This window comes from Stegodyphus dumicola, chromosome 8, assembly GCF_044657685.1.
Source record: "Stegodyphus dumicola isolate Sdum_Otavi_A_Nest chromosome 8, ASM4465768v1".
In the NCBI taxonomy this organism is placed as follows: domain Eukaryota; kingdom Metazoa; phylum Arthropoda; class Arachnida; order Araneae; family Eresidae; genus Stegodyphus; species Stegodyphus dumicola.
This window is the reverse complement of record NC_140775.1, coordinates 95,576,487-95,591,394: the sequence shown is the minus strand read 5'-3', so window position 1 is coordinate 95,591,394 and position 14,908 is coordinate 95,576,487. Positions and strand designations below refer to the sequence as shown.

At 30.7% G+C, this 14,908-nt stretch overlaps 1 protein-coding gene across 6 annotated transcripts in view; it reads right to left on the bottom strand.

Moving 5' to 3' along the window:
* Nucleotides 1–14,908, bottom strand: part of LOC118192716 (transient receptor potential cation channel subfamily A member 1 homolog) — a 122,628-nt gene that overhangs the window by 79,012 nt on the left and 28,708 nt on the right. For all 6 annotated transcript variants that reach the window (XR_004758806.2, XM_035363746.2, XM_085822133.1 and 3 more), the window contains 4 exons: nt 8,116–8,331; nt 4,344–4,437; nt 2,559–2,754; nt 753–936 (listed from right to left, as the gene is read on the bottom strand). Coding sequence is in view for 5 of the 6 variants with exons in the window: in XM_035363746.2 (XP_035219637.1) it covers nt 753–936; nt 2,559–2,754; nt 4,344–4,437; nt 8,116–8,331 (690 nt within the window). In the remaining variant the exon portion in view is untranslated. The remainder of the gene's footprint in view (nt 1–752; nt 937–2,558; nt 2,755–4,343; nt 4,438–8,115; nt 8,332–14,908) is intronic.

Below are 14,908 nucleotides of genomic sequence, written 5' to 3'. Positions count from 1 at the left end.
GCCAATGAACATCATGCACAACAAATTCAATTTAAGCCACATCAAGAAACAGATGCACACTATCTCTGATGCATAGTATAAATTTGAATCCTAGAGAAGGCATGGATGTTTGTAAACGTATAGTGTCTATGCAGCATGGAGGCACTCAAAATACACAGTGAGCCAGAATTCCTCTCAAGCAGTTTGGTGATAGGAAAAGAGGGGTGGAAGACCCTCAGACTCATTTTCTGAAGTCCCTCCTTCAAAATTCAGGTGGAACTGAGCAAAGCCATTCTGTCACGTATACAGTATACTGATTTAATCAGACAAGTGAGATTGGCCGCAACACAACAATGAAAATAGAAATGAATTCAAATACAACACAAAACAGAGAGTTTCAACACAAAATACAAATGAGTTCATGTTTTCTCTTTTTCTTGAATCAGGCAAATAACCCTCAAGTTACTTTGCCTTAATCAATTAATCCAATCTAACCTAATTTTTTTTAATTCATTTTTCTCCATTTCCAAAACTGTTATACTTTTGTTCAATATATCAGCTTCATGTTAGTTAAATTTGGAATTTATCCTTTCTTTTCTAGATATCATTTCTATATGATGTATAATGTATTTCTACAAATTGTTTGCAATATTAGGATCACTATAAGGCACTTCAGAGGGCCTTAAATAAGACTACTTTAATAATGATCCTTTCTTATATACAGGCATTATTAAGAAGAAAATCATAGTTAAAAATATAAAACATTTTTGTACCATCAGAGCTTCAGGATGGTTTTCCTGAGCAGCCCAAAAAACAACAGTACGATCCATATTGTCCACAACTTCGACATTAGCATTTGCTTTTAATAGGGTTATTATAGCTTCTACATGCCCTTCAGCCACAGCAATCAAAAGAGGAGTAAAATGAGCATTATCTCTCTTCTCAATGTCAGCTCCACTTTAAATAAAAAGGAATATACTAATAAAGAAACAAAAGCAAAATTTTATTTAATATATTACTTTGAAAATTGTTTTTGGACCTATTAAAATATCAGAAAATACCCACAAAGTGTATTTTCTACATATTACTTAACTTTAAATTAAAAAAATCCATATTTATTTAATCATTTATTAATTTCTATTACAGCTCATGTGAACAAGTATAATAAATAGTACCAAAATATTCTGGGAAAGAGCAGCAAATGCGATATATTTTACGAAATACAGTATAATTTATATAAAAAAATTATTTAATTTGCATAAAAATTAAATGCCCAGCTGTTTCAGAAAAGTAAAATGGTACTTTTGCTCACGTTTAAGACATAAGATGGTTAACAAATAAAACAATACATCATTATTTAATGAAAGTAGAATAAAACAATATATGTATTCATCTTAATATATTTTGAAATCACTTTAAATACCACTCATACATGGATAATTTTTATTTTTTTAAACAAGGGAATTGCATTGGTTGGGAATTATAAAAATCAAAATGATTTTCATTATTATATCATTATGGCTAAATATTTAAATAAAATTCATCAAGTAATATTCATTCACAATGCAAACAAAAAAAATTTTTTTAAATGAAAATAGCATTAAATTTTGAAACAACTTACAGCTATTAATAATAATAATAAAAAAATAATGAATTATTATTATTATTATTATTAGCTGTATTAATAGCTTTTGAATGTGTATTCAAAAGTATTTATTAAACAACACACATTTCTTAATATTTTATGAATAGTCCAAATGGACAATTTATTATGTCTGCTACATACATTCCATTTTCTTTCTTTATTATAATTTTGTAAAATTTGCACTGTGTTCAGTTTTCAGGCCATTTATGAAATTTTGAATATCAAACATAAACTGTTAATTAAAAAGTTTTCAGAATTTTATACTTTACACCTATTTTATTTCAGATATAATTATTTCTAGACATAGTTTTAATTTTAAAAAAGCATCCAGATGAGTTTTCAAAATAAGTGTTCACCCAATTTCTCAAACATTAAGCAGAAGAGAAAGAAAAAGCCTATCAGTTAAAAAAAAACTGCAGGGATAATTTTCAGCAAATGTTTGTATAAAAAAAAATGGTTACACAAGGTCATTACTTTTTTTATATACAGGCTTAATTTTTAAGAAGAAATTACATAATTCTATTTTATCTTTTTAAATGTTTCATATCTTATGCTAAAGCATATAAGAGTTATCTGGCTTAAAAGGATGCCATTGTGAAGAACTTTCTAAACTGATGATTATTATATAAATTTTAAACACATTTTTATTATACAATTATATATTTTATATATCTCCTTTATACAATTATATATTTTATATATTTTATCTCCTTTATACAATTATATATTTTATATATTTTATCAATTATATATTTACAATTTTTGAGTATAATACAAAATAAAAATTTACCATATTTATACGATGATACAGTTAACCCTTTTACATTTAAAATTTTTGCATAGATCTTGTAATGAATTTTAAAACATTAATAAATTAAGTTTTAAATCACTATTTAATGCTCATATAAAGAACTGACAATAGAGTTGGAATTACTTCGAAAGAAGAAAGTCAATTACATCCCCAGCATTAAATGCAGCTGCTTTATGCAGAGGAGTTTCTCCATAACTGTTTAGGCAATTTACTTCAGCTCCATGTTCAATCAAGCATTTTACAATTTGCACATTACTGGAAACTGCAGCTAAATGCAGAGGCTGTGAATCATCATCCACGGTAACTTTCACATTAGCAGCTTGAAATAAGAAAGCAAAATGTAGAAAATAACTCCTCTTATCATCTTAAACTATGAAGCAATTTAAGCAAATAAGACACAATATTTACAAAGAGCCTTTAAGAATCTTTCTTAGAAAGGGTACTTTAAGGGAGAGCCTTAAAAAAAAAAATACTCTTGTTCCACACCACCCCCTTTCCCTCAAGAAAATCTGCAATTTACTTATTTAGAATCTAATCCAAGATAAATTTACTAGCATTCAGTTACTTTAGTCGCATGATTGCCAATGGACATCTCTGATTATTACAATGGTGCAAAACGAAAGAACTGATTACTAACTTCTCATAGCAAATATGCAAAAAATATACATTTTTATACAACTTCATTTCAGTAGAAGAAATATCAGTAGTTTACAGTTCCTTTAAATATATTTTTTATTAAATTAACACACACATATAAAAATTGAAAGTGTATAATATATTTTCAAATATAAAGCATGTTTTAGATTTCAGAGCTTAGTTAAACCAAATTCATCCGAATTTTATAAATAGCTCATTCACTTTTTTTTTTTTTTTTTTTGTTGTTGTTAATTATGCTGGTGCACAAAATAAAAAACTCTCATTATGTCATTATAAGCCTTTTCTACTTCATTGTATTTTACTCATTTATTTTCATCTGAATCTTGGACACACTTAAAATATTAAATTTCATTTTCAATGGATTACAAATTCATAAATGTTTTGATTTGGAATTTAAATTACAGGTACTATAAATATAATTTCTGCTAAATACAAATGTGTTACACTTTATTATTTCAGATAAAATTTTATCAAGTGGCATATTATACTTCAAAATCATACAGAATCGCATTGTTTTTCAACATAGTCACCCTATCTCTGCAAATATTTGTTTGTGAATATTCCACTCAATTTCCTAACAATCTGTTCCTTTGTCATAGGTACTGTTTATATATGTTCTTTAGAAGCAAATCATTGGGTACCTATGTTTTTTCTGTTATTTGCTAAACATATGAAGGCTACAAGACTCAAGATCATGACTGAAACCAAGTTTAGCCATTCTTTTCATACAGAAATTCAGATTGTATTTACCTCATAACACTCCATTGTAATGATTTTAAATAATGGTTTTAGACAACTTTCCATGAATCTGATTTTTACAGCTTTATACAGAAGACTTTAATTCTGTAAACTCTGTATAATCATCTGTATACCTTGGGACCAAGGGCTATGCAGATTAGTGAATTTTATTGATTATAGGTGTCACATCTTGTTCAGACTCCTTTGCATTCATCCCTATCTAGTTTTTACATTAAATTTAGGTTGTATATAAAATATTCTTTATTAGCAATGTATTCAATACTGCAAAGCTTTTCTCCAATTACTTAAAAAAGTAAAAATATTGTTGTGCTTGATCATTTTTGTGAGACACTGTAATTAAAAATTACAATTTCATAGAATTTGCACCTCATTTATAGAAATACAAGACCTAAAAGACAAATGAAAAACACTATACTGTTGTAAAAAGCAAGTGCTAAAAAGGCATATATGTATATTTATATATATTTCAGATGTTAAAACTCATATAAATACCTTTGCTGAGAAGCAATTTGACAACTTCTAAATGTCCTTTAGTTACAGCAAGGTGAAGGGCAGTATTACCACTAATATTTTTTTCTTCAATATACTGATAAAATAAAATATTAAAATTCATCAATTCCAGTTCAGTTTTTTAAAATTAATGTTACACAAATTCATTAACTTTAGAAATAGCTTAACAAGTTAGTTAATAGCTGGTACAGTCAAAAGTCTTTATTTCGGACTCGTCGGGACTTCGGCGATTCCAGATTATCAGTTTTTCTGGATTATACATCATCAGTTTAAATCTCGTAAGATGGCATGCAGAAATTATAAATTAAAAATATGAAACCACAATTTATGAAATAAAGAGCAATTATGATCTAAAGGGTATCAAAATTTACAAAAAAAAAAGCTTTATATTTATTTGTTTACTTTATTAAACATTTCTTTCAACGCGCGCATGCGTAAAGCATACATTATGCAATTTATTACGCGCATGCGTAAAGCATACATTACGTCGAAATTAGAAAATTGCAACCAGAAAACTATTTTATGTGTATTCGTGACATTTGTAATGACAAGGAATTTGACTTAAATCATATCAAAGACGGAGTACATCGAGATGAAATACTACATTTAGTGAGGAATTATAAGCTGAATAAAATAAAAACATCTGCCCTGAAGATAAGGATAGTGCTGACAGATCAACTTCCAGTTCATTGTGTGACGTGTCGTCCCCCCCTGCAGACCAGCATGAAATTGATGAACTTATTTCGGAATGATTAGAGAATCAAAGAATATGCCTTTATCCATTTTTTGCAGCAATTCCACTTTTTGTTTGATGGACATCGGAGCATGCTTTCGCTTTGTAGATCCTTTGGTAGCTTCAGAATTGGCAATTATTTTTGACATAATCGAAAGTTCAAGCTTACTTTTATAAAATTGCTCTAAAAGTCTGCAAAAAATAATAAGCCGGATCCAATTAGAAGATTAAGGAACAACACAATCTGCAACATTAACTGAAATAGATAATTAAATAATTTTAGCTTAGTTTATACCGTCCGTCATACATTGAATGTGCATGCATAAAGGTATTGTGCGCATGCATTAATGCATTATGCCATACTTGCCAACCTATTACACTCAAAAATCAGGAGACTTTTTTAAGAAATCGGGAGATTTTTCACAATGTTAAAAAGACTTTAAATGATGAAAATATAGTTTTTAATAATGAATTAATTTCAAATAGTAACTAATTCTTAAATGCAAGAAACACAAAAATACCTTACACATAAAAAACATTTTTATTACTTGCAATCGTTTAAGAAAACGAAAGAAAAAAAAAATTTAATCAGTTTTCGTACAAATGTTATAAACAGTGGCAGATTTTGCTTTCTTTAAGAAAGAAACGTCATAATTTTGTTCATAGCAATTGCCACGTAGGCCTGCTTTCGCTAATAAAAGTTTTTCTAATGTGTCATCACGAATATTAGATCTAAATTTAGTCCTCGTTTTCGCAATAACACTGAAAATCCTCTCAGACTCTGCATTACTATGGGGAACTGTCAAGATGGCCAACATAATTCTAGACAGTTCACTATATTTCAAAATTCCATCAGCATCTTTCAGTTTTCTAATTAAGCTCCACTGGGTGTCAATCTTAGCTGATTTTATAACTTCATCCAAGTTCTCTAATTGTAAACTGCTGTTATGCAGCTGTTGGAACTGTTTCAATTTTTCCTTCTTTTTAGAACTCCTTTCAAGATAATAATAAATATCAACAATGTGTTCATCCACATTTATTAGTAAAGAAGCTTCCCTTTTTTCAGCTGCTAAATTTAAGGGGTGACAGGTGCACCTCATAATCTGCAAATCTGAATTTTCCTAAGATGCCTACAACACCAGTATTCAAGCCTACCAATACTGGTGTATTATCGGCACCAAGCGCTAAGTAATTATCCAGAGGGACTTCATTTTCTTTTAAAGTTTTAATAATTAGCTGTGCTATATTAAAGCCTGTCGAATGTCCTTCTAAAGTGAGGTCAGAAAGTAAACTGCACTCAGTTTCTGAAGACTCTGGATTAAAAAAAGAAACAACAATTGGATACAGTTTTGAATTGGTATTATTGCTTCCATCCATAGAGAGGCATAACGGAGCTGTTTTAATGCAATCAATAACTGAAGATTTATTTTCAAACCCATTTCTTTAACAATTGCACCTGTTTTGGTCCTTGCACTTGAGTATTTCTTAGCGATTTCACTATCGGGAAACATTTTTCTAAATAAAGCTGCAGCGTGATCCGATGCATTCAGCGCTAGGTTGTGCTCCAGTAAAAAGGCAGAGAACAGACATTCTGCATTAATGACTTTTTGGTCCTCTGTTTCTGAAGAAAAATTTAATTTTCCGTTTTTTTTTCAAAACAACTCATGTTGTCCTTGTGTTTTTGTGTACGCAGATGTTTGAGAACATCTGCCCTTCCACCATGCGAAATAAAAAAAATCGCAATGACAGGCGGTACACATTGCAAATTTATTACATTTCCTTGAGGAAATAATGGAAGGAAAGTCAACTGTGTAAGATTTTTGAAACGTACACGAGTATTTCACCTTTCTCACAGACACATAACAAAAGATGATAATTTCTAAAACTATTTCCCGAAGGCATGTGTACTCACACAACTCAGGACAAAATGACCGAAATAACTAAAGAACATCCAAATAACAGTTTGGTTTGTCCTCATTGGCTAACATATGCCACATGACACACAGTGGAGCACGAAGGCCATTGGAGAACTGGAGAACGACCTTTCTGGATACATATATGCTCTCACTCACAAAGCAGAAGTTATCTAATTCGCAAGGTTTTGTTTTAGATATAAGCTAGAGAAATTTCAATTGCTTTCAGACGTCCAAAATCACTTTTTTTTTTTTTTTTTGTTCATATAACAAAGCATTAAGCCAAGTTCCATAAAAATCGTGAGAAATTTTAAGAATAAGAAAAAATCGACAGAAATATATTGTAAATCGGGTTGGCGGGAGAGCGGTCGAAAATCGGGAGTCTACCGCCTAAATCGGGAGAGTTGGCAACTCTGCATTATGCGCTGATGCATGCGCAGAAAGTTTGTAGCTTTGAGGTCCGGATTATAGACGTCCGAACTCACTAATTTTTCAATATGATATATTAATAATACTCTTTTTATGGAACCTTTTAAGAGAAAGGAAACTTAGTCACGATACTGTAGAAACAAATACAGTGCCATACACAAGTTTCTAAGATAATGCTTCTATACGAATCTTTTAAATTAAAACAGGATAAGTGGATAAAGATTGAAATGATACTAAAGAAAATGTTCCATATGACATAGAATTTCTATACATGAGAGTAAATTTTCTCTTGAATTGTTTTTACATTATAAATAGGGATTTATTAGAATTCATATGTTATAAACTGGAGAAAGTTTAATTTTACCATATTCCTCAACGAAAAAATGCATGAAGTAGAAAAAATGTGGAATATCAACAAAAACACAAATTTGCCACATTTACAAATCAACATAGAAAATCATACAGAATGCCTAAATTTAAACAAAACAAGCTATGAAATATAAAAATTATTGGATAGGTATAGAATAACACGTCAATGATGGAATAGCCTTAATCAAGAGAAAAAACATAGAAAAACAGAGGCACATATTTAAAAAATTTAGTGAGGTCAATTTATAAGGAATAAATAGGTTCATTTGATATGGCTGCAGTTTATTAACAGTCCGAAGCTCTTTCTTACCTCCTTAAGCTTCCTCTCATTATGCTTTTCAACTGCTTCAAGTAGGAGGAGAACTATTTCCTTGTTACCAGTATTAGCAGCCAAGTGCAAAGGAGTTGATAAATTTTCATCATTAGCTTCTGGATCAGCACTGGCATTCAGTAACAGTTCCACTACTTCAGGACTATTGTAATTTGCAGCACAATGTAATGGTGTCATTTCTTGTTTGTCAGAAACCTAGTTAAACAATACATAAGACTTTTTTACTAGTATTTCTCATATCCAACTCAGGATTTTTTAGCCCTTTACTATTTCTAATGCAAAAAATAAGGCATCTGAGATACTATATTTTTCAAGTAAAAATATACTAAATCCAAAACGTACACTCAAAATTTCATTAAAACCCAAAATTAAATTATGACAAATATTATAGACTAAACTTATGTACAAAACTTATGTTATACAGTAAAACATTAACAAAAAATATCAACTATAAGTAAATTAACAAAAAATATCAACTATAAGTAAATGTTAAGTTCCATTTTTTAGATATGGTATATAAAGAAAACAAGAGGTATGAAAGAGAACTTCACTAAAAACTATTAAAACTACACAATTTTCTTTAAAACATATTAAGTTTGAATTTTAAAAACCCAATTATGGTTTGCTACCTAGCATGAAGAAAGCAAGTAACATTATGCAAAAGCTTAAAATTGATCTTGAAATCAGAGACAAATTAAAACCCAGACAAAACAATTGTTTAATAAAGCTAGTAATTCTTTTGGTCTTTCAAGAAGCAGCCTAGAGAATTATTAATGAAGCCTCATTTTTTAATTATATTTTGATGAATTTCTAAATCTTGGAAGAAAATTAAACTGGCTGGCATACCAAAAAAAAAAAAAAAAAAAAAAAAAAAGGTAAATTTGAGGATATATTCTAATAGTTTAAATTTTAATAGTTTCTTAAAAATACAGAAAATTAAATATATAATTAGTACAATGCTAAGAATTTTTTAAATACATAATTAGTACTAAAGCAAAGTTTTTAAAAGCATTTATCGATGCATAATCTGCCCCAATATGACTCAAAAGTAAGTCTTTTATATATTACAATTTATATGGCACATTCTGATTACACACACTCTCATTAAAAAGTTGTATAAAAGAATTCATGAATGAGGTAAAGCAGTATGTTGTCAAAATAGTTATGTGTCCATCTACAATGTCACCAAAAAGTATTTTTATGGCAACACAAGTCAGTGCATATGTAGCACATGTCTGTTTTGCATGCAAACAATGACAAATCTGAGGAGCTGCTTGATGTTTTTAAGAGAGAAAATAACAGAGCACATGGGAAGAAGAAAAATGAAAAACAGAAGAATTTCTCAAATAAAGTAAATGTTTTCTTACTGATGTTTCCTTTAAAAAAAATTTATTGATTGATCACTCTTGTATGGATTCTTAGAGCATCACCATTTTGAAAATAGGTGTTGCCTTTCATGTGTTAGCTTTGAGAAAAACTAGTTGTCAGTGAGTTCGTGAATGCTCTCTAAACTCAATGATGACTTTGTGACTTTTCAGCTTTGTGACATAAGTAATCTCATTTTAAAACAAAATGAAGTTTCCCTCGTAGCAATTTCCATGAAATAAATAAATAACCTTTTTAAATAAAACCTAAATTTCCAAAAAGTAAACTAATTTATACATAGGCTGCTATTACTTGGAAGCTCAAAGTAGTAATTATAAGCATCTTGTAAAAATTATATAATTATTATACAGTCAAAAGTCTTTAATCCAGACTTCGGCGATTCCATATTATCAGATTTTTCCGGATTATAGATCATCAGTTTAAATCTGGGAAGATGGCATGCAAAAATTATAAAATTAAAAATATAAAACCATAATTTATGAAACATAGAGCAATTATGATCTAAAGGGTATCAAAATTTACAAAACAAAAAGCTTTATATTTATTTGTTTACTTTATTAAACATTTCTTTCAATGTGCGCATGCATAAAGCATACATTACGCATAGTCGAAATTAGAAAATTGCAACCAGAAAACTATTTGATGTGCATTTTTTATATTTATAATGACGAGGAATTGATTTAAATCATATCAAAGACGGAGTACATAGAGTTGAAATACTACATTTAGTAAGGAATTATAAGCCGAATAAAATAAAAGCATCTGCCCTGAAGATAAGTATAGTGCTGACAGATCAATTTCCAGTTCATTGCACACAGCGTCATCCCCCCCCCCGCAGAGCATCGTGAAATCGATAAACATATTTCAGAATGATTAGAGAATCAAAGGACATGCCTTTATCCATTTTTTGCAGCAATTCCACTTTTTGGTTTATGGACATCAGAACATGCTTTCACTTTGTAGATCCTTTGGTAGCTCCAGAATTGGAAATTCTTTTTGACATAATCGAAAGTTCAAGCTTACTTTTATAAAATTGCTCTAAAAGTCTGCAAAAAATTAATAAGCCAGATCCAGTTAGAAGATTAAGGAACAATGCAATCTGCAGCATTAACTGAAATAGATAATTAAATAATTTTAGCTTAGTTTATACTGTCCGTTATACATTGAACGCACATGCGTAGATGTATTATGTCCATGCGTAAAGGCATTATGTGCATGCGTAAAGGTATTATGCGCATGTGTTAACGCATTATGCATTGACGCATGCGCAGAAAGTTTGTAGCTTTTTTTGTAGCAGTTTGTAGCAGAAAGTTTGTAGGTCCGGATTATAGACATCCGGATTAAAGACTTTTGACTGTATTTGTGCAAATATTTTTTGTCATGAACTTTTTTTTAATAGTTTTACACAATGAATAATTTATGCTCTGGTTTCTCTTCATCGAATGACTTAATCTTTCAGCTTTTGCAATGAATAATTTAAATTAAATTGAGTATAGCAAAATATTTAAATGTTATTCACTTATTTAGGGTATTTAATTGACAGTAAAATTTATAGTCTAACATAATTTTTTAAATTTATTTCAAACTACAGAACTCTAAAATAATGGCACCTTTTGATTATCAGTATCCATCTGGAAAGCATTCATGAAGCAACACATGATGTTGCCAAAATATATTTATGTGGCATGTCCGGTACGCACGTGCACAGCAGATGAGAGCTATTTCTCCTTACAAATTCAATGCTCATTTTTTTTATTAGTGTTTGTGTTTCTTGCATTCAAAAACAATTTTTCTCCCTTTCTTGGAAGAAAGATAATGGGACTGTGGAATCTCTGTGGAAGAAAAGCAATATATTTCTTCAAAAATATGACATTTTGTTACACAGTAGCGAATGCAGAAATTCATATCCCATGAAGATGTATTTTTTAAATGATCAAATTTTATGGACTGGACATTTTATAGATTTTATTTTTTTATTAAACTTGTGCAGATTCCAAATTTGTTTAATCTCTGATGCTTTTAAAAGCAGAAATAGATTACTGTATACAAACGGACAGTGTGCACAGTGCCAAGTTGTCCATGATGCTAACTTTCAGCAATTCTCTGAATTTTTTAAGCTAAAATAGATCACTGTATACATGGCAAGAGCTAAGCAGAAAAAAAAAATGTAAATGCTTTATTATGTATGTTTCTTACATTTTAAATACTGCTAAGTGGTTGTTGGTTATGTCATTCTTAATATACTACCATTTTTTATGATAGTTGTTGCCTTTTCCATCTTAGCTTAGTAAAATTTAGTCCCCAACAGTTCGCAACTTTTTGGAATGGAGATGCACATAATTAGAAAGTACCAATATAATTCTAACTCTGCTTAGCAATGGATTAACATACCTAACTGACTATTAAAAATGGTTAATATTACAATTTTATTCAAATGTAATACGGATGTAAAAGGAATTTTTGAGCAGTAAAGGTTTTACAGAAGCAGTTTGAATTGAAAAACAACAGCAAGAGTAATTCAGCTACTGAGTGAGTTTTTTAGTATTAGGTATTCATCAGATGAAGAAATGGATTTATTCATAGTGAGGATAAAGATGATGGTGAATAAGCTGGCTGAAGCTAGACACAGCAGACCTGTTTAAAGCCTTTCAAGCAATTCGAAGTTTACCTCAGAAATACTTGGGATAGTACAGCTGATTTATAGGTTGAAGGATAAGAATTTTACACTGGAAAAAATTACGAAGGAACTGATAAGGGGAGAAAATCGACTTGTCAGGTACATTCTGATTTAGAACATCCAGATAAGTACATTTATTACTATTAGCCGAAAAGCACAGAAAAATAGAAATGCAAAAGAAAATTTTAAGAAAAAAATACAATATACAAGGATAGAATCTTGTTATAAATTTGGACATTAGTTTCGTCACAGACTATGATATAGTAGACAAGTAGATGACTGTAGTAAATGGATGTTTTATCAAAGATAACTTTAGTTCACAGTTACTGCATGAAAAATAATAATGAATCATTCAGTAACGCTATCAAAAGCAAATGGAAAATTTGACAAATAGAATATTAAACAGTATATGCACTGATCAAATACTTACTCAGAAGAGAACGGTGATCCCCAAGATGCAGCACAAAAGATTATGTGGTACAGCTTAGGGATCAAGACCAAAGACTCTTCTTAACACATATTCTTAACACTTGGTTAGGTTCACTCTTGAATATGCTGCACCCATATGGGCACCAGTTTCATCTTCTGTAAAGGAAAAGATCAACAGTGTTCAATTCAGGGCCTCTAAAATCATCATTGGAGTTGTTTCATCCACAAATAATATTAAAGATAAGTGCAGCCTAACCTCCTTAGAAAATAGAAGAAAATTAGCCAGCATCAAATTCACAAACCAAATTTGAAGCTTTGCAGACCATCACATCTCCAACAAAACATTTAAAGCACGAAGTGGAAAAATAGATTGAAAAGGTCCTTCACCTTACAAATAGACCATGAGATTGGGAGAGAAATTGGCTTAGAGCACGAAGCTACTGATATAATAATTAAAGAACTTCTACTTTCCATGTGTCCCTCTTCCCAGGCAATCATTAACTTAAATTTCTTCAAACTTGCACCAAGAAAGAATCAGTTGCACTACTTAAAGAGAAAGGCAGCCACACCATAAATAAGCTTACAAACTCTGCTCATAACCTAGCTATTGCTACACAGATTGTTCCCCTGACTTTGACCTCAATAAAGGAGGCACTGGCATATACAGCATTCATGCAAATGGTGAACATGAATCCCATAAAATTTCTGTTGGAGAAATTGCCTCAAATTATACCTGCAAACTGCTAGCTATCAAGGATGCTTTGGATATTTTTTACTCCAAGACAGTTCAGAATTCCAGTGGTATCATAATTTTCTCTGATTCTAAATCTACATTCTAGGTGATCCAGAGAGGACACTCTCAATGTGCCGAGGACATTGTTGTGCTCATAAACACAATAATAGCTGTTCCAAAAGCCTGCATGTTACAGTGGATTCCAGTGTATATTAATATTTTTGGTAATGAGCAAGCTGACTACCTCGCCAAAAAAGCCCAAAATTGTACTCAACTTTTCAACAGTTTAACCCCAGCTGATGCAGATGCAACAGCCAGCTAAAGAGTCATTTCCCAGCACGTTAAGAAAAATTCTATTCCTGAGATAGACTGCAACTGAATTATTTCACCTACCATAGCCAGATGGAGAGCATAATATTTTTAAGGAATGAAAATATTCCCTGATGGTCAGCAAAGTTATAACTGCTGCCCTCACTGACCTAGTACACAACTTTCTCCAGTACACATCTTTAACTGTCTTGCCATACTAGACAGGATCTTTCGAATTGATTTTGTCCCCCTGGAGTGCCAGCTCCTATATTCTTTGAGGATCATTGACAATGCTAGGGCTGTTTTAGATACTTTTGGCCCTATTTAACTTTTCTGCACTAACTTCTGGACAAGACAACAACAATATGAGAACTATGCAAGAGAACATTTTAACCAAGCAGCATTAGATGTAATTAAAGCTAAACTTAATGATAGTAAAATGGGAAAAGAATGAGCAGAAGCTCTTGGTTGTTTCGTACATCATTGGAACAGGGTGTGTCTAAAGAGTAACCAAATACTTTGCAAAATTTTCTTCAGTGGAAAAACCAGTGTTATTTATCTTAAAGTATTTGGATGTAAGCATATGCTGGTGTACCAAAAGAAACTACAGATAAATTGTAAATGAGATACCTGGGAAGCTAGTGGATATAGCATATGGCTATCAAAAGAACAGAGATTAACAGTGTAATTTGAAGTTTGATGAAAGAATGAATGCATTCCGGGCCAGTAACTTAAAACTCAACTTAAAGCATCAGAACAGTCTGAAATGCTCTCAGAGTCAGATGAAAAACAGGAAAATTCTAGAGAACAAAGAAAATCCTTATAAGAAAAATCCATACTAGAAGAAGTTTTGGACTTAAACTGGTTGAAAAAAGCATCTAAGAAGCCAGAAGGAACAGGAAGAGTTATATATTTCTATATACAAATAATGAATAACCTGCTTTAGATCCCATAATGGCACTGAAAAACACTCTCAGGCTAGAAACATTTAATTTGAGAAAGAGATGTTTGACTTTAGTGACAAAAATGATTATCTCGGAAATGTGAATTTTGTAGAAAAGGAGCCAATGTTCCATAGCTGAGGAGACGAATTCTGTAGAAATTTTTATCCCTCAAAATCTTAAGGAAGCACAGAATTTTGTAAATGCCATAGAATGGGATAAGGCACTGGCAGAAGAAACTGACACATTGAAGGGGGAAAAAAAAAAGGGAAGTTCAGAAATTATCTGAAAAGCCAG